The sequence below is a fragment of the Callospermophilus lateralis genome, chromosome 1 (genome assembly GCF_048772815.1).
Source record: "Callospermophilus lateralis isolate mCalLat2 chromosome 1, mCalLat2.hap1, whole genome shotgun sequence".
NCBI lineage: Eukaryota > Metazoa > Chordata > Mammalia > Rodentia > Sciuridae > Callospermophilus > Callospermophilus lateralis.
In genome coordinates, this window is record NC_135305.1 from 17,658,879 (window position 1) to 17,684,771 (window position 25,893).

Consider the following 25,893-nt stretch of genomic DNA (forward strand, 5'->3'; position numbering starts at 1 on the left):
CTCTCCAACTCTCATCCCAGTTCCCATCCCCCCTTCTTTCTACTCAATTCATAGTTCAGTTATGAGCATTCATTTAGTGGATCACTTTGGGACTCAAAAATTCACATGAGTAGGAAATTCTTGGTCTGCGTGGCTTTTTATCCTCCTCACAATAAGTGAATGTAACTTGCTTAAGAGATCTTTTTGAAAATAACGTTGAAAGTAAGAGGTTTGCAATGTAAAACTAGAAATGCTGAGGTTTGATTTCGTGTACGGCAGCTCTTTTGTTTCCACAGCTCTTGTGTATGTGTGTGCGTGTGTGTACGTGTGTGTGCATGTTATTGTGCTATTTGTGGAAGGTGGAGTTTGCTCCACTTCTGCCAAGTGACCATGGTTCCCTGGAGGACTCCAAGGTGCTTCTCACCCCTCTTCCTGTACCTGTGCTACCAGAGTACGGTGGATCCTCCCATTCCTTGGTCAGAAAGTTTCCTTAGGAGCTGAATGTTCTCAGTGGGAATTTCCAAATTCTCCTAGTAATCTAATTCACAATAGGCTAAACACTTCAGGTGTTTCTAGGTAATTGTCAAACATGAAGGCAAATCCATGGGGTGTTTTGGAAAGAAATTCATTAAAATTTAAAAGTTCAAAGCTGAAAAGTTGATTGACTTTTCAGAAAAGTCAAATGAAAAGGTGACAAAAACTCAAATGAACAGTTTTTCTTGCCAAAGTGGTTAGTCACTGAAAGAAGGCTCTCAATCAGCCTTAGGAGAAAGTTGGAAGACATCCATTTTGGTTCACTTTACAACTAATAATTTTAAATGCTATGTGAATGTTATGAAAATTGTAATCATAGAGATGCCCAGGGTACTCAACTGTGAAAACTTTTACAAGACTTGGAAACCAGCAAATCTAGATTGGCTTCTTATGTTATTCATGCCCCATGAAAAGCATAGGGAAAAACAAAAAACCCTCAGAATCAATAAGAACCTTCCTGTGTGACCATTATTTGGGCACAATCATAAAAATTTAGCATTAGGAAGAATGAAACATCCAATATTAGAGTAGAAAGTGAGGGAGATGGTTGGTGAGTAGCTCACCAGGGTATGTAACTCAATGAAATGACAAAACGACCAAAACATTAATTTTAATTCTGAAGTGAAATGAGCCTTATTCATACAATGGATCCCAAGTGACTGGTTGAAAAATGAAAACTAATAAGAGACAGCATATCCAATGTCCCTGAAGTAGGGACAAATTCACCAAAAATGGTATCATTTCATAGATATTTTTGAATGAGAATAAAGTGGTCTCAATCTTTTATATATATGAAATGTTTTATTTGGATTAGAATGTAAAAACAGCTAAAGTCATCTATTGCCACATTTGGAATAAGAAGTGCTCCAAGCTAATGACCATAGACATTTGATCCCCTGGGTGGCCCTGGGCCTTCCACTGAGACTTCTTTCAGGGGTGTATTGGCGATGTGACCTATATCTGTATGATACCAGTTTGTCACAAGTGGCTTCAAGATCTAGAGGGTCTTTCTAATGTTATCTGGGGATTTTGATTCAAGTCAAATGTGGAGAAGAATTTCAATTATGAGTGAATATAATGACACCTCTCTGCATCCTAGAATTTAGAGACTCTTGAGCACATAAGTTCAGAGCTGGTGCTGCCTGTGTCACAGGTGTGCTAGTTTTACCTCTGTGCTCCAATCTGTGGTCCATTAATGAATACCAGAATAATGATAAGATGAGTGAAATGATCCGGGAAAGCAATAAAACTATCAAAGCCATTAGTTATTAGCAGTGCATCTAAAGAGAAGAAGTAAACATAGACTTGTATGAGACAATCTTTCATTATTCAAATGAGCCCTGTGAACTACAATGCCCTGGTTGTTTCTAGGAATTTTCAGGAATTCTGAAGATGATTGTAGCTGTTGATGTTACCAAATGATGCTATCAGCAAAATTTGCTATAGGAGTCCGCTAAAATACATGTCTTCAAAATTCTTTCACTTCCATAATTCCTGGAATTACGTGGAAAACTTGCATTTTATCTGTAAATACTTGACTGCTCACAGAAGATCATGTATTTCGGCAGCTACTGGGGAGGAGAGATAAAATTTTTCTGCTTATAATAGTTGACATGCATCTTTCTGAAAGCCAACATTCCACAAATGGAAAGTGGAGCCCTTCCTTCATCAAGGGGTTCAGTGTCTCTCTGTCTTAGGTTGACATCTCTGTTTTACCTTTCTCTCATTATTCCTAGAATGCAGTCCCAACAGTACCAGCAGCAGCGTCGAAAATTTGCAGCTGTCTTCTTGGCATTCATTTTCATTTTGGCCGCTGTGGACACTGCTGAGGCAGGGAAGAAGGAGAAACCAGGTAAGTAGAAGAGTTAGGATGGGGTGCCTCATCGGTTAATAGCCATCGAACCCAGCTCCCTTCCTTTGCTCCCAGCTCCCTTGCCTTTAATCCCTCCTCCCCCCCTTTTTTTTCTTTCTTTCTTCTAATTATTTAGAAGCAGCAGAGACATCTCCCTTATTTTTCCCTATGGGTAGGTTCTGTAATATGATCATATTAGGGGGTCCCTGTATAGAACATTGATTGTTAATTAGGTGCTTTTGTAAAAGAAGAGATTCTTCTAATGAAGCCTAAAGAATGTGAGAAGACACTGTGTTAGAAGTAACAGCTCTTAGTCATTGACTTATGTCATCTCTCTTCCCCAAATAATGTCACACAAGGATGTTTGTTTCAATCTTAAATTTACAAAGAAGGAAACTGAAGCCCATGTAGCACCTTCCCTGTGTGGCTCCCAGAGTCAGAACAGGCTGTGGAGTGGGGAGACTCCTTATGTCTGTTTTATGTCTGTTATTCCATCCACAAAGCAGAAAGGGGTGTGCACCTGCAGTGAAATAGATGATCTAATAACTGTTGGTTTTAAAAGAATGTTTTCTATTTCAGCCTATTTTTTTCTGAACATCTAATTTTTAAAAATACTTTTTAATTATATTGGGGACACAATACTTGTATTTTATTTGTTTATTTTTAATGTGGTGCTGAGGATGGAACCCAGCGCATCCAGTGTGCTAGGCGAGTGAGCCACAGCCCCAGCCCTTGAACATCTGATTTTTTTAATAGAAATATTTGCTTCTAGAAAGAGATGTCAGTAAATCACTTAGTCTCTAACTCATATAGGGGTTAAAATAGTAGTGGTTCTAGCTCTTCCTTCAGTTTCATTTCTCTCTTTGCTTGATTACTCATTGATTCGATCAGGTGACTGACATCTGTCACATTCTTCCTATTTACTGGACAGAAGATAGAGGTAAACAGGTCTCTACAGTTAAGGCTCTCAGGATGAACCTAGTTACATCTAGGAGATAAACAGTTTTCTGAATGTTGATTATTTTTGGTTCTTTACTTCCAGAAAAAAAAGTGAAGAAGTCTGACTGTGGAGAATGGCAGTGGAGCGTTTGTGTGCCCACCAGCGGGGATTGCGGGCTGGGCACCCGGGAGGGCACCCGCACTGGAGCCGAGTGCAAGCAGACCATGAAGACCCAGAGATGTAAGATCCCCTGCAACTGGAAAAAGCAATTTGGAGGTAAGACTCTTTCTACTGTGCTACTGCTTTAGTCTATTCTGAGATAATTCTGGTGTATTTCTATCAAATGTCTTTTTGAGTTTGAGTACTATTTCTTTCTAAAAAAGTTTATTTTATCAGCTGCAAGATGACCACACATCTTGTCTAACCCCAGGATTTCTCAGCTTCTGCACTGGTGAGACACTCTGGACCAGGTGATCTCTTGTTGTCTTATGCAGGATATGTCCTGTGCTTACTGGTTTCCAGTGATACTTCCCCCCCCAAAAGATGAGTAAACAAAAAATATTTGCCGGTATTAATGGCCAAATTTGAACTAACTTCTTTTTCAAGTTCCCTCTTTCAAGTTCCTTTAATTTTCTTTCCCCATTTTATTAACTTCCTTTTCCTTGTGTCCCTCTGTTACACTTAAGCCCTCTCTCTTTGAATTCCTCTCCTCCCTTCACATAAATTTATAGATTGACTTATTGATCAAACAGGGGCTGGTCATGGCCAATTTTTATTTTTCCTCTCACCGTCTGCTCAGCCTCATGTGGATCTGATCTGTATATCTGAGGCAGATTCTCTCAACACTTTCAACTTCAACCCAGTATTGAACCCCAGGTGCTTTGTCTTTTGTGGCCATTGTGGGACATAATACCCCCAATGTAATACCTGTGTGATGGAGAAATGCAATGTACACTGGTCTATTGGCAAGTTGAAGAAGGCCAATGCATGTTTCTTTCTCTCTGTAACCTTTGGGGTACATTTTTCCAAGTTCTGGGGACTGAACTCAGGGCCTAACACATGCTAGGTAAACATTGTACACCGAACTACATCCCAAGTCCTTGGGGTACATTTTTGAATGATGAGGAGCTCAGTAAAGTTTAACATCTTTAAGGATTGGCATATATATATATATACAGATATATATATACACACACAAATATATATATTTATCAAAACAGGAAAAATATGAAGAAAGTACTAGTAAAAAAGTGAGCAAAACACATTAGCAGACATTTTAGCAAAGATAATACATAGATGGCCAATAATCACCTGAAAAGATATTTGACTGTTTTTCTCCACCAGGAAACTGGGGACTGAAACCATAATGAAATATCACTATACATGTGTCAGAGTGGCTACACAGAGCAGCTACACAGACAAACATAGTGGTAAAAATACTAAATGCTAGTGAGGGTGCAGAGAAACTAGATCACTCATAGTGCTAAAGGAAATACAAAATTATACAACTGCACTTGAAAGGATTGTGATGCTTTTCTCTTAAAAACTAAACATGGATTTACCATGCAATCTATCAGTTTCTTGGTCATTATCCCAGAAAAATGAAAACTTCTTTTTCTAATAAAATATGAAAGTTTATAGTATTTTTATTTGTAATAGCTAAAAAAGTAGAGAAAAAAGTAAACAGATATCTTTCAACTGGTGAATGATTGACCTAAATGTGGTCTAACCATACCATGGAAGGCTAATCAGCAATAATAAATGCAGTCTATTGACACATAGAACTTTGGTGGATTTCCAAGAAATTATGCTAAGTAAAAACAAGATGATTTAAAAAGGTCAGAGACTGTATAATTTCACTTACATAACATTCCTAAGATGACAGAATTAAAGAGTTGGAGAAAAGATTGATGGCTGGGCATTTAGAAGTTAGAAGACTATGTCTATAGATGATGATGCACAGACCTCTGCATTAGGAGCTGCTCATGGCATTGGTAGTGATGTGCACTGACATGACACACGGATTTAAATAGACACACAGAACTTATTCTGTGGCAGGTTTTGTGGTGGTGCTACCAGACTAGAGTTATGCAAAATACCAGGTTGGAACAAACTGGGCGAAAAATATATGGAATTTCTTTGTATTACTTCTAACGACATCTGATAATCTATAATTATCCCAATATGAAAAATTAAAAACAGAATCTACCATCATTACCATGGCACCAAAACAGAATCTCTCAAGGGTTTGTATCTTATTTGGCCCTGCTTTAGCTGAGTGCAAGTACCAGTTCCAGGCCTGGGGAGAATGTGACCTGAATACGGCCTTGAAGACTAGAACTGGCAGTCTGAAGCGCGCCCTGCACAATGCCGACTGCCAGAAGACAGTCACCATCTCCAAGCCCTGTGGCAAGCTGACCAAGCCCAAACCTCAAGGTAGGTCCCTGTCCTTCTTCCACAACTTGAGTATTTTAATGGACTCAGGCACAATCTCCAAATGCGGGATCCTGAATTTTCTAGAAGGAAATCTTAGCGAGTCACTTAAGAAAGTGATTGAAAAAGTCCCAAATACCGAGCAGTACAGGCAGCCAGAGAGTTCAAGTTGATGTCTTCTGCATAGCTGACAGGGAGGCAGGGAGGGGTGAGTACAAGGTGTCAGTTGTCAGTTAAGCTGTCAGATGTGTACGCAAGATAGGTGGACATACATTCCAAACTCTAAAACAGCAGAACTAGGTCCTGACGAGACAAACTTAGGGGGTTCACAAGGCAGATTTTAAATCAGACCTCTCTGACATTATCTGCAATGGGGTTTTCACAAAATCCAATATGGCCAGTGTCCTTACAAGAAGAGGGACTAGGACTCACACACACACAGGGGTACCTTGTGAAGACACAGGGAGAGGACAGTCATCTGCCAGCCAAGGAGAGAAACTTCAGAAGAAATCAGACCAGTCAGACCCTTGGATCTCAGATTTCCAGCCTCCAGAATTCTGAGAAAGCAAATCTCTATTGTTTAAGCCAATAATTCTGTGGTACTTTAATTACAGAAGCCTTAGCTAACCAGTGCACTAAGTCTCAGTGAGCTCTAAATCAAAATATCCTCTTGGATTCTACTCCTATTTGAGCCCTAAAATAATCTTCCCCAAATTCATAATACCAGAAAAATTAAACAGAGAAATTCAGAATAATGACCATGTGATGAATAAAAATAGGAAAGAGTAAATCCCCAAGAAGCTGAGGAGGAATGGCTAGTTGGTACCTGAATTCTTTATGTATGCCCAGCTCTTTGGCCTCTGATGGAGTTGTTCACGAAATTGTTTACCTTCAACTTCAGGATGGCCAGGTATGAGGTTGGACTTGTGAATGATCACTCCAGGATTTAGGCTGCCCTTTCCAGATTATGGAAATCTCCACTTGCATTAGTGTGTTTTTGGAAAGCACGAACTGGGGCTAAGGTTAGTGCTGTGTGTAGCTGTGCCAACTTTCTAAGTATTATGGAAAACCATATGGATCAAATTAAAACCAGTCCCTGCATCTATGAAGTGTAAAACTTCTCCAAATCAATGAATTCAGAGATATAGTCTTCAAATTAGTTTCTTTTAAACCAGCTGTTAAACATATTCAGCATAAATATAAAATGGAAAGAAAAAGAAATGAAGGCCTCTGCCCTCCAGCACTGTGATCCTCAACCTAAGCTGCACGTTAGAATTCTTTTGCAGAAGCTTATAGACATCCCAGTGCATGAGCATAAACTAGAGCACCTAAGTCAACATCAGTTGTTTAAAAAAGTTAAATGATTCTTAGACAGTTTCACTATGTAGTCAAAATTGAGAGCTGCTATTTTCTAATTAAAAAAAAAAAAAAAGATACCAACAACAAATCGAGCGGGGATACACTCATGCACATTGTTTTTGGAACAGAGGGAAGGAGAAACCACAACTTAATAAAAGGGGAGAAAAAAGTGAGAATGTGATTAGGTAGGGGATGGTGGGGCTTAGTGAATGTGGAAGATGCTGATAAGTTTAGAACACACAGACCGACTAAGAAAGACCCCTAAGGGTTTAAGTAAATATGTTCAAGTCTTTTAATTGAACTGGTGGATAGCTCAACTTTTTACCTTTCCCACCTAGTAATATTTGATGAGGGTTAAAAGTTTGTTTCAGGCTTTCAGGTTGAATAATGGTGGAAAAAAATCTTCCAGGTGGGTAGACATTCTGTAATGTTCATAAATAGTAATGAGCTAAATTATGTAATTAATTGAAAATGGATTAGCCTAAGTGAGTGCCATGTTTCAACTACTAGTTATGCATTTTCTAGGTCATTAAAATGTAATTTTCCCTCTGTGCATAATGTGCTTTTGTTAAAGCCAACCAATCTTTTCCCTCTCAACAGAGGAGGGTTTTTATGAATGCCATTTTTGGCACTAGACACTCTGCACAAAGAATAATCTTATTGTAGGAGTTGAGCCAGGGAGATGTGGCAGATAGCAAATTTTCTTAATGGGAAAAACACACAAATTCCATGATGTATTTTTCATGGTTTAAATACAATATAACACCGGGAGCTGTGGCTCCAGTCAGTAATCCCATTGGCGCCAGAGACTGAGAGCCCCAAATTCAAAGCCAGCCTCGGCAATTTAGCAGGGACCTAAGAAAGTTAGAACTTGTCTTTAAATAAAATATAAAAAAGGGCAGGGATGTTGTTCAGGAGCTCAGCCCTCCTGCATTCAATCCCTAGTACCAAATATTAATTAATTAATTAATTAATACTATGTAACAAGTGGCATGTATGAGTTTATATGATTCTGTACTGTTTTACTCAAATAACCCAGGTTATGGATTATTTGAAACCATAACCTTAAGATAGCTCATTTTCTTCTGATCAGTGAAATTAGCAATCATATTAAAATGGAATCTGTAATGGCACCCTTATTCTGTTTCTACCCCTGTGCATTGCTCAAAGTATTTTGCATATATTATTTCATATAATGCCATATATCCTTACAGGTAAATATTATTATAATAGAAACTGAGCAACAGTGGTTAATTTATTTACTTAGGGGTACATATCTAATAAATGACAGAGCCAAGATTTGGCCAACTCTAAACTTGTGTTCTCTTTTGCACCTTGCTGATATCTTATCTAAATCCCATATGAGTATGGGATTTATTTTCCTTTGAAGTAGAAGGTTAGCTTTGTAAAGCCCAAGACAAGTGTGTCAAATGGAAGAAGACGTTTTCTGCAATATTATTTTTAAGACAATTCTGGAAGACTTCCATCAGAACATGTTTCAGGAGAATAGGAACCTGGTCTTTTTGTTTTCTATTGTATCCCTTATGCCTAGAACAAGGTAGCACATAGTAGGTAGTGAATATATATTTATGCAATAAATGAGTGCTAAGCAAAAAGGTTCTGCACCTGAAATTCATCAAGCCCTAGTGGAAACTGCAGTGGTAGTCCTTTACCTAAGCTTTTCCCAAAGTGGTCCAAATAGAAATGACTTTCTTCATTCAGGAAAGAATAAATCAAAAATGCTTTCTCTTATTTTAAATCAATGCAGGAAGAGGAGAAAGATAAGTAGGAATATACTAATTTTAAGTGGGCACTGTGATAGGAACTCTTCATCACTTAATTTAAACCTCAAAGCAACTCTATGCAGTCAATTTTATTTATCCTGCCTTATATGAGAAAGCACAGGCTCAGGGAGGTTCAGCAACTTGCCTGAGGTTTCACAGATTTTAAGTCCTTGAAGCAGGATTTAAATCCATAGTTCACTGACATCAAACTCTGTCTGCTTTTTCAATTGCACCATGCTTTCTCTTGTTACCAAAAACTCATGAAACTCTGGTAATATTAGATAATTTTCCCATCTAAAATCATTGAATAGTAGAGTTTCTGGGGAACCTCCCTCTCTGTGCTAATGCTCAGTGTCAAATGACAGAAAATCAATTATTCAGCCATGTCTGTCCTGTTGTCTAGTGGAATCAGTTTCAATGTTCATTCTTGCTGAGATCTTTTATATTTTTTGTCTTTTTTCAAACAAGGGCTATTGGACTTTTTACAGCAGACTTTCAAAAATAAACTACATAGGATATCATGGTCTTCAAGAAAAAAATAAGCTTAATTATTTCATGTAATTTAAATTAATGGGTACATAAACAAAAACATGCTTTTCCTGAATCCTTATCCTTCTCATCAAACCCATGATCAGGCTCAGTTTTGTTTGTCTGGTTTTCACTTTATTTTGTTTTCAAGAACCCCTCAAATTTACCTCTTTTACTTTCTCACCTGTTCTGTTTTGGGAAATGGTACTGGATTAATATAAAAACTGTTTTATTTCTAGTGTGAAAAACCAATGCTTAAATTTTAGAATGGAACATAAAGATTTGGATAAGGTTGTGACTTATTCAACAGTGAATTGAAGAAGACTGAACAATAACCTTGATTTTGACAACTACTAATAAGGCTAAAAGATTATAAGACTTGACTGAGAAAGAAAGGGAGGTTTAATATCTAAAGTCGATATTGAAACACTTGGTTAAAATATACCACTTAGTTTAAAAATTGCTTTCCAATTCACCCTAGTGCAGGCCAATCTCAGTGTCACTCAAGGTGTAGAAGGTACCCTTCCTAGTGCTCTGAAAATTTGTGTTGATTCTATAGTCTAGCTTGAGCCCACAATTTCAATGCTTATCAATGTCACATTGGAGCCTCTACCTAAAGATTCTTTCACATGGAAGCCCCACTTACACCAAAGAGAACATTCAGTCATGCAATTTTATTTTCCTCTGCAGACATAACATTGGAAAGATGCCTATTTGGAAGGCAGCTTACCTGGGAATTGATCCTTCTGAGGAAGGATCATTACTCAACTGAGAGATTGAAACCAGAATGTGCTTAACTATGAGAAGAATTTAACATTGATATATTAGTGAATGATTGTGTTGGAGATTTCAGCTTTTATTTTCTTAGAAAAAGAGCTGAAAAGTTTTAATTAAGTTCCATTTAATTACTGAAAAAATCCTATATCTGTCAGAGGTTTTGGGGCGTAGCAAGATCTACTCCAGCTTAGTTTAGGAGAAAGGTGTTTATTCAAGGGTCTTATACAGTTCAAAGACTCTCTGGGAGGGCTGGAGGATCTGGCTTGAGTCTTGCAAAGCCAGCAATAATGAAGCCAAAGGCAATAGATTCAGAAGAAATACCTAATCACACCATGTGACTGAATTAGCTGAAACCCATTTACTGAAATTACCCACTGTCTGGCTTGTATGATGTGAAGAACTGAACCCTGGAAACTCCACTATAGCTGTCTCCCAAACCAGACGCTTACACATCTTTTCTTTCCAGAATCGTCAGTTTGGCCACTGTTGTGAGTTACTAACTTTTGTCTCCATCCATTAACCTATCTACCTGGTAGAAACTAGGTCGCTCCCCTGCTGCAGGGGAGTCTGGGAAAGTGTGTTGGCTTCCCAGTCTATACCTCCAAACACAGGAGGGAATGCTGAAAGGGTCTTGAATTGGTCTTTTGTGAGCTCCTCTGCCAGAGCGAGCAGGAATGTTGGGACGTGTTGGAGTCGATCATTAGAATCATCCGGCTTCTTTTCTTGGACTAGATGAGGCCCTGATGCCTGGAGAAAAGGTGGACGGAAGTCGTCTTATTTGGGACAATTGAGTGTCCCCTGATATAGAGAGTTAGGTTTTTCCTCTTTGGAATCATCTGAATTTTTTTCTTTTTCCTGTGGGGCTAATTGATCTGTGAAATAGTGAAGAAAACTGGAAATAAATGTCAGTTGTGCTGACAGCTCTGTGGAGAGTCTCAGAGTAGAGGACTCTTCAGAGGATAAGTGACTCTTTTCCCAGCCTTGGCTGTTTCTCAGGGATCCCCTTAGATGGAATTAGAGGATTGCCAAGACAGGCAGGGCTTCCAGGAGACACCCATCTGTCTTGGAATCATGGCCCTAGCGCCAGTCCCATCTGTGTGTGGTGTGACCCCAAGGAGCAGGCATCAGTCTCTGGAGTGCAGAGTCAAGCTGGGGCTGGGGCCAGGGCTGGGGCTTGTGTGGGAGGAGCCAGTGAACTCAGAATTTCCTGGGGGGCACAGAAGATATTGCCTTATGATCATCTTGGAACATTCCAGGGTCTTGGATTATTGTTCACATGGCAGTTGTTGGTCATTGCTTTTAAAATAAGATGGATAAATAAAAGATATTGTGAAACTCCTTTTGGTCTTGACAAAGTTAGCATGGCATTCATGGCAGCCTCTGAATTTGGCCTCTGAACCTGCCAACAGAAAGGACATCCAAATGGTTCCTGGGACAGGCAGAGGCAGGAGTCCCTGGATAGATATTGGGTTGTAGGTGGTTGGGGAATGAGCGTTAATTCCTCCTGCCTTCTTTAACAATCCACACTGTGCTGCAACCAGACACTTGACCAACTTCCCTGCTCACGATAACCCCAACTCCTTTTATTTCTTCCCAGCTATTTCTAAAAGTTCTGCCACTGTGCCACTCTCTTTTGGACAAGTGCCCAGCCTTCTCTTAGGTTTGACAATTCATCTTTGAAGATCAAAAGAACAGTAGCTATTTAAGTCAAGGCTCCTCTGTGTGCAGGACTCAGTGTTTGGCAGCTGATTATTAAATGGGAAAAGGGGTCAGTAAAGGGATAGTCCCAGTGTTCTCAATCCTTTGTCTATTAAATAGATGCTTTTATTAGCTCCTTTAAAGATAAAAGAAGTTCTCCATCATTTCTATTTTCTGGGCTCTGACACCCCTCAGGAAGGAACATAGCAGCACTGTGTAGATGGGCTTTGCTAGGCTGAGACTTTGAAAGAGGTAGAGGGGAAGAATCCCACCATGGGCTAGCCCAGGACCTGCTAGCCCAGGACCTGCTAGGATCATGGCTAGCCCAGGACCTGCTAACCCAGGACCTGCTAGGATCATGGCTAGCCCAGGACCTGCCCCTCCCCCACCATAACCACTGACAGGGGTGAAAAATAGGGGCAGGGATACTGCCTACTGCCCTTGAATTTGACCTGGAGTGGTAGCATGGGGTACCTTGTGGGAGTTCTACAGTTCGTTATCAGAGGAAGAACTCTTTCTCAGTTTGGTCTCAAGATTTTTAAATTTCATATTCTGCTTGTGGAAATATCTTTTAACACCTATATTTTCCTTCCTATGATATTGCACTTGAGGTGAGAAGATCTAATTCTGTTCCTTTCTTATTAGAATGATATGCTTTGTCTTTTGTAAATTAGTGTTAACAATGAATACCTCATAGCGTTGCTGTTAAGATAAAGTTTAAGGACTATAGTTAAAAATTCTTGGTAAATGTGCAGTGGTTTTGAGACTGTTTCCTTTTTTTCCAAATCACTTTCTTGAGGTAGGTGTTTCAGCAATTTTTCAGGCAAGAGAAGAATTATGCTGATTATAATAGTATCTATAGTTAATAATTATTTAGTGTCATAGTTTAGTACATTGTTGACGTGCAAAGTCATTGAATGTTCACAAAATTCTAAAATAGTATTATCGTCTTCAGTTTTACATATGAGGAAACAGAGAATGTAGTGAAGTTAAATGCCTAGGGCAAGGTTATAGTGCTCATAAGCAAGGCAGTCTAATGCAATATCCCCTGCCTTATGAAAAGTTCCTTCCCTGTATCTATTTGATATAGGTATCCAAGTTTCTCATGTAAACATAATGAGACATCGTGCTCATGAGTCATCCTAATTGGTCTCTTGCATGACCCGTGGGCCAGACATTGCTGGTATACTCTGCCCCAGTCAAGAAGACTCCCAGTCCTCAGAAGATGGTGGGATGCATTGTGATGTCTTATGCATCTATTTCTCTGCACCTGTAACTCTTTTTCTCCTATCATTCATTCTATAAAATCTAGCTTGCTCATTCAGTGGCCAGGAGGTGGGTCACTGGGGGCATGAGTGGATGATAGGTGCATTATTCATTCCTTGAGTGGGTGTTGGACACTAGAGTTAGCACCAGTGAAAAAATAATGACTTTAATGGGATTATAAGTAGAGGAGCAGAAGCAGAGAGATGCATTCCAGTGTTTTCACACCAAGTAACAAATGCTATGAAAAGGAAGACTAGTCCTTTGGCACCGTTTCTAATTTATTCACTTATTTATAAAATCTAATACAAGCCCTACCATGGGGTGAAGAGTATGTTAAGTGCTCCTGATACTTAACAAGTAAGTCTCCCCCCTCCCTTCCTTTTATTGCTATGTTCTACTGGAGGTGGACAGAGAATGGAAACATAAAGAAATAATAATTGAAGTGATAACTCTGTATTGGAATAAGTGACCTTAAAGACCAAATTGACTGAAAGGGAATAGTGTAGAGAAAGTAACCAGGGAAAGTCTTTTTCAGAATGTAACTTTTGAACTTGGTCATGATAGAGAAGAGGCTAACCAGTTTAGTGCAATGAATGAAACAAGGTGAAGTTCAAAGTCCTTCAGGCCAAGAGTAAGGACTAGAAAAGATATCAGAGTAGAATCTTGCCAGACTTCTTTTCTTAAATATCAAGCCACTGACTTCTCTGAGAGGTTCCTCTGAGAAGGCACTCACTGTGCTGTGCTGAGCGCACATCTACCTTGCCTTACACAGAAACTCCTATGAGTCACATCTTATTCACCTTCATAACTTACTGCATCTCAGAGGACCGGTTCATGGGAAGAACTCAGTTAAGTGTACTGACTTGCAGGAATGAAAAAATGATGTATCTGGCTAAATTGTCTGGTCTGGCTCACTAGGACACCTCATGCATTCACTGGCTTCAAATATATGCAGAGAAATTGTGGTTAACACACAAGGAGCTCACCTGAAAGAGTAGTTATCTCAGTGTTTCACATTCATCTTTAGTAAATAATTTTTGGTCCTAATTGCCAGGGCAGATGTGAGAACTAGGAGCTATAAATATAGGGAGGGTTTGCTTCATACTGTGTGTCTACTTTCATCTCCCTGGGTAAATTCCACGCTCAGAGACTCATTAGTTGTGCACACAGAAAACAGCCATATAATAATTAATGGTAAGGAAGGCAGTGTAATAGAGCAATGCTCACACTAATTACTTACTGGGTTGAGGACCTGATTTTTTCTCCCCCTGAAACTTTTTCATTTTTCCTTTCTGACTTCTTAATGGAGAATTTCTTCTGGTGTTTCAAGTTGTAGCAATTGTCATTTACTGAGCATCATTAAAGCAGTTTCTATTCACTGAATATCTGTGATACAACAGAATCATGCTAAAACGTTAGCATGCTTTGTCTGCATCAAATCTCATGGCATCCCCAAACAATTGTATTCACATTTTACAATCTATGACACTAAGATTGCAACTTATCCAAGGTCACCCCACCACTGAATGGTCAGTCTTGAACTTGAAGATAGGACAGTGGATTTCTAGTTCTTTTCAGTTATACCACTGCTTCCCAAAGTGAGTGATTCCTGGAGGGTATATTTGATATTCTAAATGATGATGATGATGGTGATGATGATGGTAATAATAATAATATTTTGTTTTGATAATAATCATAGGCTATTCCTATAGGCATATTTGGAATGATTTATGTTTGACTCCTATTAAATAATTCCTGACCTGAGCATGCCTTTGTATAATGATTGAAGCAAAGTCAAAAGGGTCACTATAGGTTGCTATTGTGCTGTATTTTTCAAACAGGGATCAATTATAGGGGCTACATTTCTTGAAAGTTAGAAATATTGGTGTAAGACATCTTGTTCCACTGAGCATCCTCCCAGTCTAGACCCTAGACTGCACTGTCTTCTCTCTGCTGTGAAACTCACAGATACTGTGCTTTGCCAGGATCTTAGGCACTGCCATACTAGAAAGCAGTGCCATCGGTGAGGATACATCACATGCTCACAGTGACTCGACTCAGCTTTGCACTGATGCAAAGCTTCCAGGAGCCCACAGGGAAATCAAAGCAGACTGGCTGGTGCTTAGTGTACAAAGGCATGGAAAAGAAAAAAAAAAAAAGACTTTTTCTAGAAGAGTAAACATTATTTGTAGAAAAGCTCATCAGAAATTCAGAGCACAAGATGCAGGTAAAAATTTCTCTGGTGTCCTGCTGCTCAGGCACATAAGAGGTAGGGCCCAGAGATATTTAATTCAGATAAACAAATTCATAGCACTCTATTGCAAGGCTATTGAAAATAATTTTCATTCTACAAAAATAAAAAAAAACCCATTATTTCAGATCCTCACTCACATGCACAAAAATAATAAAATTCAACTTTGAAGACTGCTGTCTACAAAACGTAAAGAAGGGCAGACAAAGCTCTTTAGGACACTTGCTGCTTCCATAGATAGAGCATGAACACCTTCCCTGTTTGGAGTTGGGAGGACAGGCATGGAGATGGGTGAAAGAATTAATGCAATGTGCATTTGTGAAACCATCATTGAGCATAAAATCCTGTATTACCTACTATTACAGTCTTTAATTATTTAAAATTTAAAAAGAAATTTTAATTCTGCTGGACAAATGAAAAACAATAAACCTGCATTTTGTCTCTCTACAGTGAATGAGGATACTCTAAAGCACATACAGACATCTAATTTGTGGCTGCATGTGTTTGCCAGGGCTGCTATAACAAAACACCACACTGTGTGGTCTGAATAGCATAGATGTGTTTCTTTACAGTTCTGGAACCTGGAAGTATGAGATCAAGATGTCACAGGTTGGTGCTTTCTGAGCTCCCCTTTGGCTTGGCAGTGGCCATATTCTTGTGTCTTCATTAACGTGTGTGTCTGTTCAAAGCTCCTCATCTTCCGAGGACACCGTATTGGATTTGGGCTTACCCTAATTACCTTGATAGAGCCTCTGTCTCCAAATATGTTCACACTGTGAGGTACAGGGGTTAGGGCTTGGAGTGTATGGAGAGATTCGGCCCATACCAATTGATTCTATTTCTGTGATTTTTTTTTTTTTTTTAGTCAATACAATCTTTTTTTATTAGAGCATTTGAATTATACAAAGTAGTTGGGTTCATTTGGACAAAATTGCATGTGTGGAACTTGATTTACTCCATTTCAACTCCTGTGCCCTGCTTTCCCTCTTCTGCTTCCTCTGCCTATTCCCCTTCCTCTTCTCTACTATGTCTATAATTTTTTGAACCAAAAAGAAAAATCTATTTGGAAGCAAATATGGAACAATTTATGGGGCTGTATATACTAGAATTTCACACGTGATAGAGTTCAAAATTTCCCCCTTTTCATAAATCATAATTTGATTTTCTAATAACACTGGTCAAATTATGTTAAAGTAGGCATTAGACATGATAATGGGAAATAATGATGTACTAAGTAGTAACTACTTACTATTGCTTTTAATAATACGCTTCATTTCTGACAGAGGCTAGGTATAATCTGCTATACTTTATGAAAGGGCAAGTTTTTTACCTATGTCCTCATTATTGCAGATTTAAGCTCTTAAATATTTAAATGTCATATACGAGACAATTTTCCTTCCTGTTTTGGGATAGGAGAAGTCAGTGAATCTATTTGGAGATCTCTGTCAACAAATAAAATGTCGTGAAATTGACCCACAAATTAAGGAAGGGACAGAGGTTTTTGTTGGATAAAAGAAAAGCAAACATCAGTTTCTCACCTGGGTGTGTGGAGGGGGAGAGAATAGGTGTAGCTCACGTATAGGAATGTGATGCAAATGTGTTAATTAAAAGTAGTTTACCTTGGTGATTTTCTGCCTGGTGCACACAGTGTAAAGATTTTTCTGCAGGACATCTGAGCATTGGCAGATTTGCCCACTTCTGATTCTACAGTACAAACTGCCTCCTAAAGAATTGGAGAAGCCAGTAGATACCTCTTTGGCTTCCTCTAATGACAGGCCAATAGAGAGATAGGAGGGGAAAGAGGCTAAAAACTTTGTGTCAAGGAGTCTGTATTCCACAGCATTGACTTGACTTTATATTACTTACTATAATTACTCATGTGTTACTATTATTATTACTTATTATTTATTACTATTTTTATTTATTAATTATTGTTTGCTTTCATTCATTTACTGATGTTGCAGGACTTGCTTTGTAAGAAAACAAACAAGTTCAGGGACTCTTACTACTTTTGCTCTATTTGGTTGATGAAATAATTTCCTTATTTCCTCTACTAAACCTTCAGTTGCATCTACATTACTCACTAATGCTCTCACAGAGGATCTTTCTATTTTGAGGATTGCAGTTAAGAGCTGAGCCATTTTCCAAAGTGAGCAGGAGTAAAATAGAAGCTCCTGAAGGGCTGTGGAGATTGAGTTCATGTCTGCACATGGGTGAATGCTCTATTTTTATTTCCTTATACTTGATAGAAGGCATATGTGTTGAAGTGCAGATAGTTGAGAAGGAGAGGGAGGTGATGTGATGATATGGAGAGAAGATGAAACAGGAGGACAGTGAGGGCAGGAAAGTATCAGAATGTTGGTAGCACTGAAGGACAGTCCTGTGTGTATGCAGGTAGCACTGAAGGGCAGTCCTGCATATGCATGTATACATGTCTGTGTGCAGTATGTATTCTGTGCATGCTCCTAGGAGTTCATGCATGGAGTTCATGAGACAGGAAATGAGGCCAGTGGTACTACAACACAAGAAATCAAAGAAGAAGCAAAATTACTACACATTTTATTCAACAGAAGCTTATCTGTGAATAATATATTAAATGAATTTTTTAAAGAGGATACTTTTATTTTCAAATAGATAGAAATTTCTTTCTGCATTGTGCCACTTAATATGTGCTACTCTGATTTAAATGGAAATGTTTGGAAATTTAATGAATGGTGCCGTGTTAAGAAGCCCAATCTACTAGAGCCTGAACTTTGAATGGATCTTCAAGTTGTACATTCACAATTCAACAAGTCTTATTATCAGTTCTGAGGTACAGCTGATGTGGTGCAAGGAATTAGGTTTCTCTAAGCAGCTGATCTTAAGAGTGAGTGAGTTATTTTAGTAGGTCAAGAAGGACTAGAAGGATCTTGGTGATATCCAGGATTTAGGATGTATTTACATTGTGATTGTACTGTCTGATAGTGGTGTGTTCTTTTTCTTTCAATGAGTTCTTGTGACTTATTGAACAAGTCTCCTGAAACAAACTCATAATGGTCTTTATGACAGTCCATGGCCACTGGCCCTTGACCTCTGAATCTGAAGTGTGCATTTCTGAGTGTGTCTACCATCCACAAAGTATGATTTTTTTAAGGAACAAATCTCTCATTAGTCTAATCAATACTACTTCCCCTGGCTTTAATGACCAAAGCCTCTCAAGTCAGCAGCAAACAGAGGCTGACTGAGTTACAATGTGGGCTCCTCTCAATTACTTTATCTCCTGACTTCCCTCTTAGTTTTCTGTGCATACAGCAGGCCATCTGAAATGAAGTAATCAAAGCAAAGCCTTTGACTAACATTAGCCAGTTCCAGAATTCTCAGCTCTTTGCTTCTTGGAAAAGCATCTTCAGTCAAAGTCTTCAAGAAACCTTTAAATTGATGTCATTCTCTTGAGGCCCTCTTCCAACCCCATTTCTTCCAGAGTTCCCATATATAGAAAGTGGGAGTAGATGTTTACTTGTGCCAACTGCAAGGCAATTGTATTCCTAAAGGACCTCTGAATAGATGGAAAAGAGATGCTGCGTGTTGTTTGATTTTTTTTTGCCTTTTGAGAACAAGATTGCTATGATACGCTCTCACATAAATTGCTAAGAATTTAGATTGGCACTTCCTTCCTGGAAAGAAAGTTGCCAGTTCTTACCTAGAACTTTTAAAATTTCCTACTCTTTGATCCAGTAAGTGTTCTTCTAATAACCTATACTAAGGCAAAATTTAAATACGTTATGCTTTGTGAATAAAACTACCATTGAATTATTATTTATAATAACAAAATGTGGAATGATTCCAATGACCTATAAAAGAAGAAAGGTTATAGGGGAGAGGATGACACAAAGGGATTCTACTTGATCATGTTTCAAAGTACATGTGATGGAAGATAGATGCAGTTGAATATTTAGCATTAAAATATTCCTAATTAGCTGTTACCATATTCCCAATTAAATCATAGGAAGAAAACATAAATAGAGTCCATAATTAAACATATTGAGAAATAATGGATAATTTTTGTTAATAAATGTATATCTATTTCTTTATTTTAATATAATCTTGGATTGCCTTTCAATCCAGAAAAGTAATTAATATTTTTTTTAAAATATGAAATAACTCATAGGGGACAAATTCTATTTTTTTCTTTAGGTTATCACCGATAGGCATATTTTTTCTCTCTAGGAATTCATTCTTCTTGTTGATATTATAGGGTTTACATTATGCATATCTGGAATGTAATGGTAAATGAGAAGCAAGAAAAATGGGCCTCAAAGCTATAAAAGTAGCAACCACCTCTGCCCATAATTTTTAATATGAACTTATGTGCAATTCTGAAAGATTGATATAGGGATATCTTAAAATTATTACTTATATCAGCTCCCATGAGGACAGAATTTTGTTCTGCTCATCACTATATCCCAGCATCTAGAATTTAGCCTGATATAGAGTGGAAAGGGAGTACATATTTGCTCAATGAATAAATGGAAAACTTTTGGACAGCAGTGGTCAATTGAGAACTCAAAGGTCATGATCCTACATAATACTCCCAATGGCCCTCTGAGAAAGATATAGATTTTTATAATCCCCAGGTTATAGGAAACAGATGCTGAATGATTGATTTCCTGCAAATTACAGAGCTGGTTGAGTGGCAGATATTGATTAGAACTAATTCTCTAGGTTAGGACTTGGTTCTCAGTATGATCCTAGCAACATTTCCTGGTTTCCCCATTGCCTCATGGAACCCAAAGGTCATTCATTGTACTCTTTATTACTTCATTGTTTATTAAGGTTTTTTTTTTCGTATTTAGAATTAAAAATACATGGACTTAGAATTTATTGTGAAATATTGCATATTAATTCTTCCTCTTTCTCCCCACTTCCTTTCTTCTTTCCTGTCAGTAGTTGTTATATATTAAAAGAATTTCTTTGGTGAAATTTGAGTTTTGTAGAAAATACAGTAAAAATGGAATTTCAGTTCCTGTGATCCGTAGAATAAAGTCTGAATCTTTGAGGCTTTTTTCCTTTGGAAAGTCTCAGGACTTTTCGAACACTTTCAAACATATCTTCAAACAAAACTTGCTTCTATTCGAGTAGCACAAGATTTGGCACACCTGCCTTCCTCTCCCATGTCCACATCCCAGTTTTTATGCACACTAGCTTTCATCAATGCAAAGCTGGCTAATGAAAGGACCAAGGCTTGCCAACACAGGAAGTCAAACAGCACCAAGGGCCTTACTGTGAGTTTCCAGTGCAGTGATGTCCTCCTGGGCAGTATCCAAGGAGCAGAACAAGTCACTTCTCAGCAGGTGCCTTTCACAGTCACGTTTTGACAATGGCTTATTTCCAGTTTGCTTTTGTGTCTGCCTCACAGCCTCATTCCAGGTGGGGAAGAGTGTCAGCCGGGGGTATTATTTAAGGTGTGACCTGCAACTTGGCTCTTGTTCATTGTGAACTAAGGTGCCCTACTGTTCCACATCAGGTTGATGTCCTCCTGCTCTGAATACCTTGCAGGGTGGCCACTATCGCTACAAGACCACATTACTGAGTACTTGAGTTTATCTAGTTACAGCCCTGCTCCAGGCCAATTCATGACTCTGATGGTCACAGCAAACATTTCTCACTATAAACTGGAAGAACTACTAAAATGGGATATTGGTTTTATCAATCCAGGCTTCTACGTTAAAGACAAGAAAATGTGTTAAGAAATTTGGATAAATTTCATGTCTGTCTATAATTCCTTTCCTCATAAAATATTTATGTTTAAAGATGTACTAAACCATAGCAAAATTTCAATTGAATTTACACTCCTGGCTTTCCTTAAGAGATACCGTTTTTCCACATAGTGATTAGTTGACTCTCTTTGTTCCCCATTCAAGTGTTCCTTTATTCAGTCTGTGTGCAACAAGTATTTCATGAACACATATGTGCCAGCTACTGAGGATACAGGTAGAATAGACAGAATGGGTTTCTCCCCTTGTTGGAAGTAGAAATGCATATCAGTGAATTAGAAATAAAATTAATAGCTCCATTCTAATTTTGGAAAAAGCAGTGAGAAGTACAAGATAAGCATCTGTGCATGGAGTTCTGGAAGGTTTTCCTGAAGAAGTGAAACTGAACTAAGATCATAGGGATGAGTAGATGTTGGCTATGTAAAGTTGAGATGGTGAGAGGAAAAATATGCAGCGGAGGCAATGTGTGTAGAGGCTGAGCTAGAAAGACACAAGGAAGCACCATGAAGAAGTGAGGCTTGCTCTTGTCAAATGACACACTTATGTATCTCAGTGAAGGTTTTCTCATCAGCTGTTATGCATAAAGCACCTTGCCCCGGGCTGAGGTACAACAGTGAGTAGAGATTCCGCTCCCTCACTACTAATGCTTAAGTGGCAATGGCAACCCCAGAGATATGTGCTCCAGTAAAGGAAGGAGAGCTTCAAATGCAAACCACGAAGTCAGCAAACTAGAACTAATGTTAAAATTGGCTCTTGAAGGGTGGGAGAAAGTGAGAAGATGGAGCAGTAATGGAAGTATGGGGTTGACAAAGAGGACTAGGTTTCAGGTCAAAGACTAGACAGAAGAAAAAAAAGGTAAGACCCATTGGGGAATAAAAATAAGTACAAATATGAAGACTGAAGTAAAGGGAGGTGATTTGATTGTTTCTGTGTTTTATCCCTTACATAAAAGAGTCAGATCAGGTCTTTGCTAGATCATAGGTTTCATGATACTATTTAAAATTCTGCACATATGCCAGGTCAAAATTGAGAATTTGTTAATAAGTTTTTGAGGCCACAGAGATAAGCAATGATAAGCTCCTTTAGTCTGCCAGTTAAATAAAAGTCAGAAAAAAAAGGTGGCTTTGATTGGAGGCGATATTACTGACCTGATTTTCTTTATTTGGAAAAATTCAACCAGTTATGTGAAAAAATCAAAATGATCTCGTTGTAAATGCAAATTCTTCCATCTTTCCATTGGGTTTTACTAAAGACTTCTCATATTTCCATTTCGAGGCCGTGTTAGGATGATGTGCCAATTGTGTCAGAAGAATAAATTGATTGGCATTGTGCAGATTAGTTGGGCAAGTGGTTGATTGCCTGGCACTGGGAAAGTTGTTAATTAGTGAAGAAAAATGAAATGTCAGGCCCAGGTAACAGAGAGGCTCTTCTCTTGCCTTTGCCAAGTTGAATTTGGAATGTGTTTATTGAGATGGACAACCAACATTAGCTAGATCAAGTAGTGCATAATATTCAAAATAATTTCAAGTTTTATAAAATAAATGTACACAAAATAGCCGATTCGTATGTCATCCATTCAGACTTAAATATAAAATAGGGTCATGTTAGCTAAACTATGAAAATACTACATCAATTACCCATTTTACTACATATCACCAAGGGTTGCTCAGTAAGGCACATGAAGAAATTGAGACAAGGAAAACTGGAGTTGGGATCCCAGTTGATATTCTAGATTGTTCCCTGAAGATACAATCTTAATGTGCAGCTATTGCTTAAAATGTCAATCAATGACTAGATACTATTAAATGTTCAAACACTAAATATTTGTCCAGAAATTAAACAGAATACCTTCTTTGACATTACGTATATCTTTGAACTTGGAAATTCTGGCCATTTCACATTTCATAGGCTGATGAAATGAGACATTTATAAAATCAAGCAAAAAAAGATAGAGAATGAAAGATTAAATCTCTTCAGTATAGAAATGGGGAAAGCTGAGGATAGGCATGAACTGAATGAATATATTTATGGCCAATAATTAAGCCAGCTTTTAGAAACTGCTGACTCAATTGCATATTGGACACTCTTGAGCCCAGTAAAGGAAGCTTTGGAAAATTACATTGAACAGAATTACTGCTTTGCCTAGTGTGCAGTGGACTTTGGAAGCTACTTGAAAAGGTGATGAGGAGAATAAATAGGAATGGAAATTTTTCCAGCTCTACTTAGTATGACCTGGGATGTATACAGTGTTTCTGATGGGCGTGATTCCTTAATCAACAATGCTCTAATTCCTGATGGCCATTGCTTTTGTCCCAGTATTCTTCTGTTGCCTACCACATTCAGTGACATGCTCAGTATAAATGAGTAAAATTCTCAGAAGAATTTTAATTACACAGAGAAATGTCCCCCTGTTCTTATTCTATTGTCAACTAATGATAACTATGTACCTTTATTGAGCTATTTGTGCTATAATCTGTTCTCAGTGGATTTAGGTAACTCATTTAATTTGGATATTAATCTTGTGGTTGTTTTCATATGCTGTGGTACTATTTGTATGCCCACTCAAAAGTGAGTGATCTGACACACAAAAACATTAAATTACTTTCCCAAAGTCTCACAGTAGCCTAGTGATGTAGCCAGAACTTAACTCTGACAATCTGACTTCAGACCCTGTACTTAGCTGGTATGATTCTGCCCTCAGTGTGGGCCAAAAGGGTGAAGCAGCTCAGAAACAACTAGTAGTATCTTCTGGCTTGCTAGCTCGGGGATTCTGACCATTCTTGTCTTTGCAGCCAAAGCAAATGTGTTCTCCCCTCTACTGTATCCTTTTATTAGCAAAAGAGAGAAGGCAAGAAGTTTGAGTGGAAAAGGATGGAGCCTTTGGATTTTTTTTTTTTTTTTTGATTTGCTCTTTTTAATTATACATGTCAGTAGAGTATATTTCGACAAATTTATACAAACATGGAGTATATCTTATTCTACTTAGGATCTCGGTCTTGTGGTTGTATATGATGTGGATTTAAATTTTCATGATTTTGCTTGCCTGGTTTAACTCAGGTTGGCCTCTTCCATTAGCTTCACCAAGACTAGGAGCTCCTTCAGGGAAGTACCAGGCAGACTATGTGTGGTTCATGATTGTTCTTTTCTATGTAAATCAGTTGCTGACTCTGTGAGCAGAGGCCATATTCAGAGTGGAAGCATTTTAGAATCACTATGCTTTGGGAAAAAAAAATGCTAATGCTCATAAACAGTTCCTAGTCAAAGGAATGAGAGCGCTGAGAGCTTTCTCAGCTAAGCTAAGCTCCTGAAGCTTTCCTCTAAGTGGGGGACTGGTTAATTTCCCGAGATAGATGCCTGCGTGTTGTGTTTGCTCTCTAAGCAGGACCCCCAAACAATGTTTTCCATACCAAATGGAGGCAACCAACAAGATAAAAGGCATTTATAGTTACACATGGGTAGGCTGTGTTCCTCCTGGCTACTCTCGTGCACACATACACACACACACACACACACACTTCTGTCAATTTACCAAGAGAACTGCCAAAAGTAAGCACCTTGTCTTATTAATTTTATCTTTTAATTTCTGACCAATTATAAGAAAAGTGGCTTTCCCTTCCCTTACGGAGTAGTAGCTTGATGGCTTATTTCTCTCTTTCTCTTTTGAATCACAGCAGAATCTAAGAAGAAGAAAAAGGAAGGCAAGAAACAGGAGAAGATGCTGGACTAGATGATCCCACCTTCTGAGGAACAGGAAAAGGACATCAGCAACCGGAATCAGTTAACTATTGCATTTATACCTACTATAGGCTTTCTATTCAAAAAATATCTATAGCTTAAGTACACAATAGGCAAAATGATGAGGAAAGAAATTTTTGTAGTAGCATTTTTTAAATATATACCATAGTACCACTAGGGGCTTATAATAAAGGACTGTAATCCCATTTAGAAAGTTGACTTGTAGTACATGGTAAATGATAGACACTTGAGGTAAGGTTTTTGAAGTTGTGCGATATTTCACATTTACTTTTTTTTTTTTTTTTTACTTTTTTTGGCAGCAATTTAAATGTTGTGAACATGTAAACTACGTATCTTTCTAGGTATTTTTTTTTTTCACCTAGACTTTTCTTTTTTTTCCCAAATTGAAAAAAGTACATACTAAACAAAGCAGCAATAAAATATAATGACTCCATTTGAGAAAAATACCTTGTTCTCTGCCATTGGATTCTTTTTTAAAAAGTAAGTCAGCAAAATGAGGGAGGGAGAGAGGCAGAACCATGCCCTAGTGCAATGCTGTTGTTTTCTAATTAAAATATTAAAACATGATTTTTTTTTCATTTTGGCAGAAACAGATGTTTTCTTGATGAAATTATTTTTCCATCTGAGGAAAAAATACTAGAAAAATAAATCAAGGTGATGCTGAATAAAAGGTGCTTTTGTGTGCAATAATTTGATCTTGTGGCTCTCCTTTTGTCACCTGCACTCTTCAGTGCAATTTCAGTGAGATTCATCATTCAAATTAGTTACATCACTATGGCATAAATGTGACGCATGTTTTTGCTACTTTCTACAGTTCAAGCATCACTAAATCCTAAATCCAAAATCTGAAACGTTCCAAAATCCCAAAAATTTGGATTACAAATCTGACACCACACACGGAAATTTCCATCCCGGACTTCATGTGACATGCTTCAGTCAAAATGCAGGTGCACAAAAAATATTGCAGAGAGTCACCTTCAGCC

The 25,893-nt window shown here is 38.1% G+C and overlaps 1 protein-coding gene across 2 annotated transcripts in view; it reads left to right on the forward strand.

The window, feature by feature from the left end:
* Ptn (pleiotrophin) overlaps nt 1–25,575 on the forward strand; it is a 102,533-nt gene extending 76,958 nt beyond the window's left edge. Inside the window, exons 2-5 of one of the 2 annotated variants that reach the window (XM_076860228.2) lie at nt 2,250–2,365; nt 3,408–3,581; nt 5,580–5,741; nt 24,826–25,575. In XM_076860228.2, coding sequence (XP_076716343.1) covers nt 2,251–2,365; nt 3,408–3,581; nt 5,580–5,741; nt 24,826–24,881 — 507 coding nt within the window. In that variant the 5' untranslated portion in view covers nt 2,250 and the 3' untranslated portion in view covers nt 24,882–25,575. The remainder of the gene's footprint in view (nt 1–2,249; nt 2,366–3,407; nt 3,582–5,579; nt 5,742–24,825) is intronic. The other variant, XM_076860229.2, reaches the window with a different exon arrangement.
* The last annotated feature ends 318 nt before the right edge of the window (nt 25,576–25,893 follow it).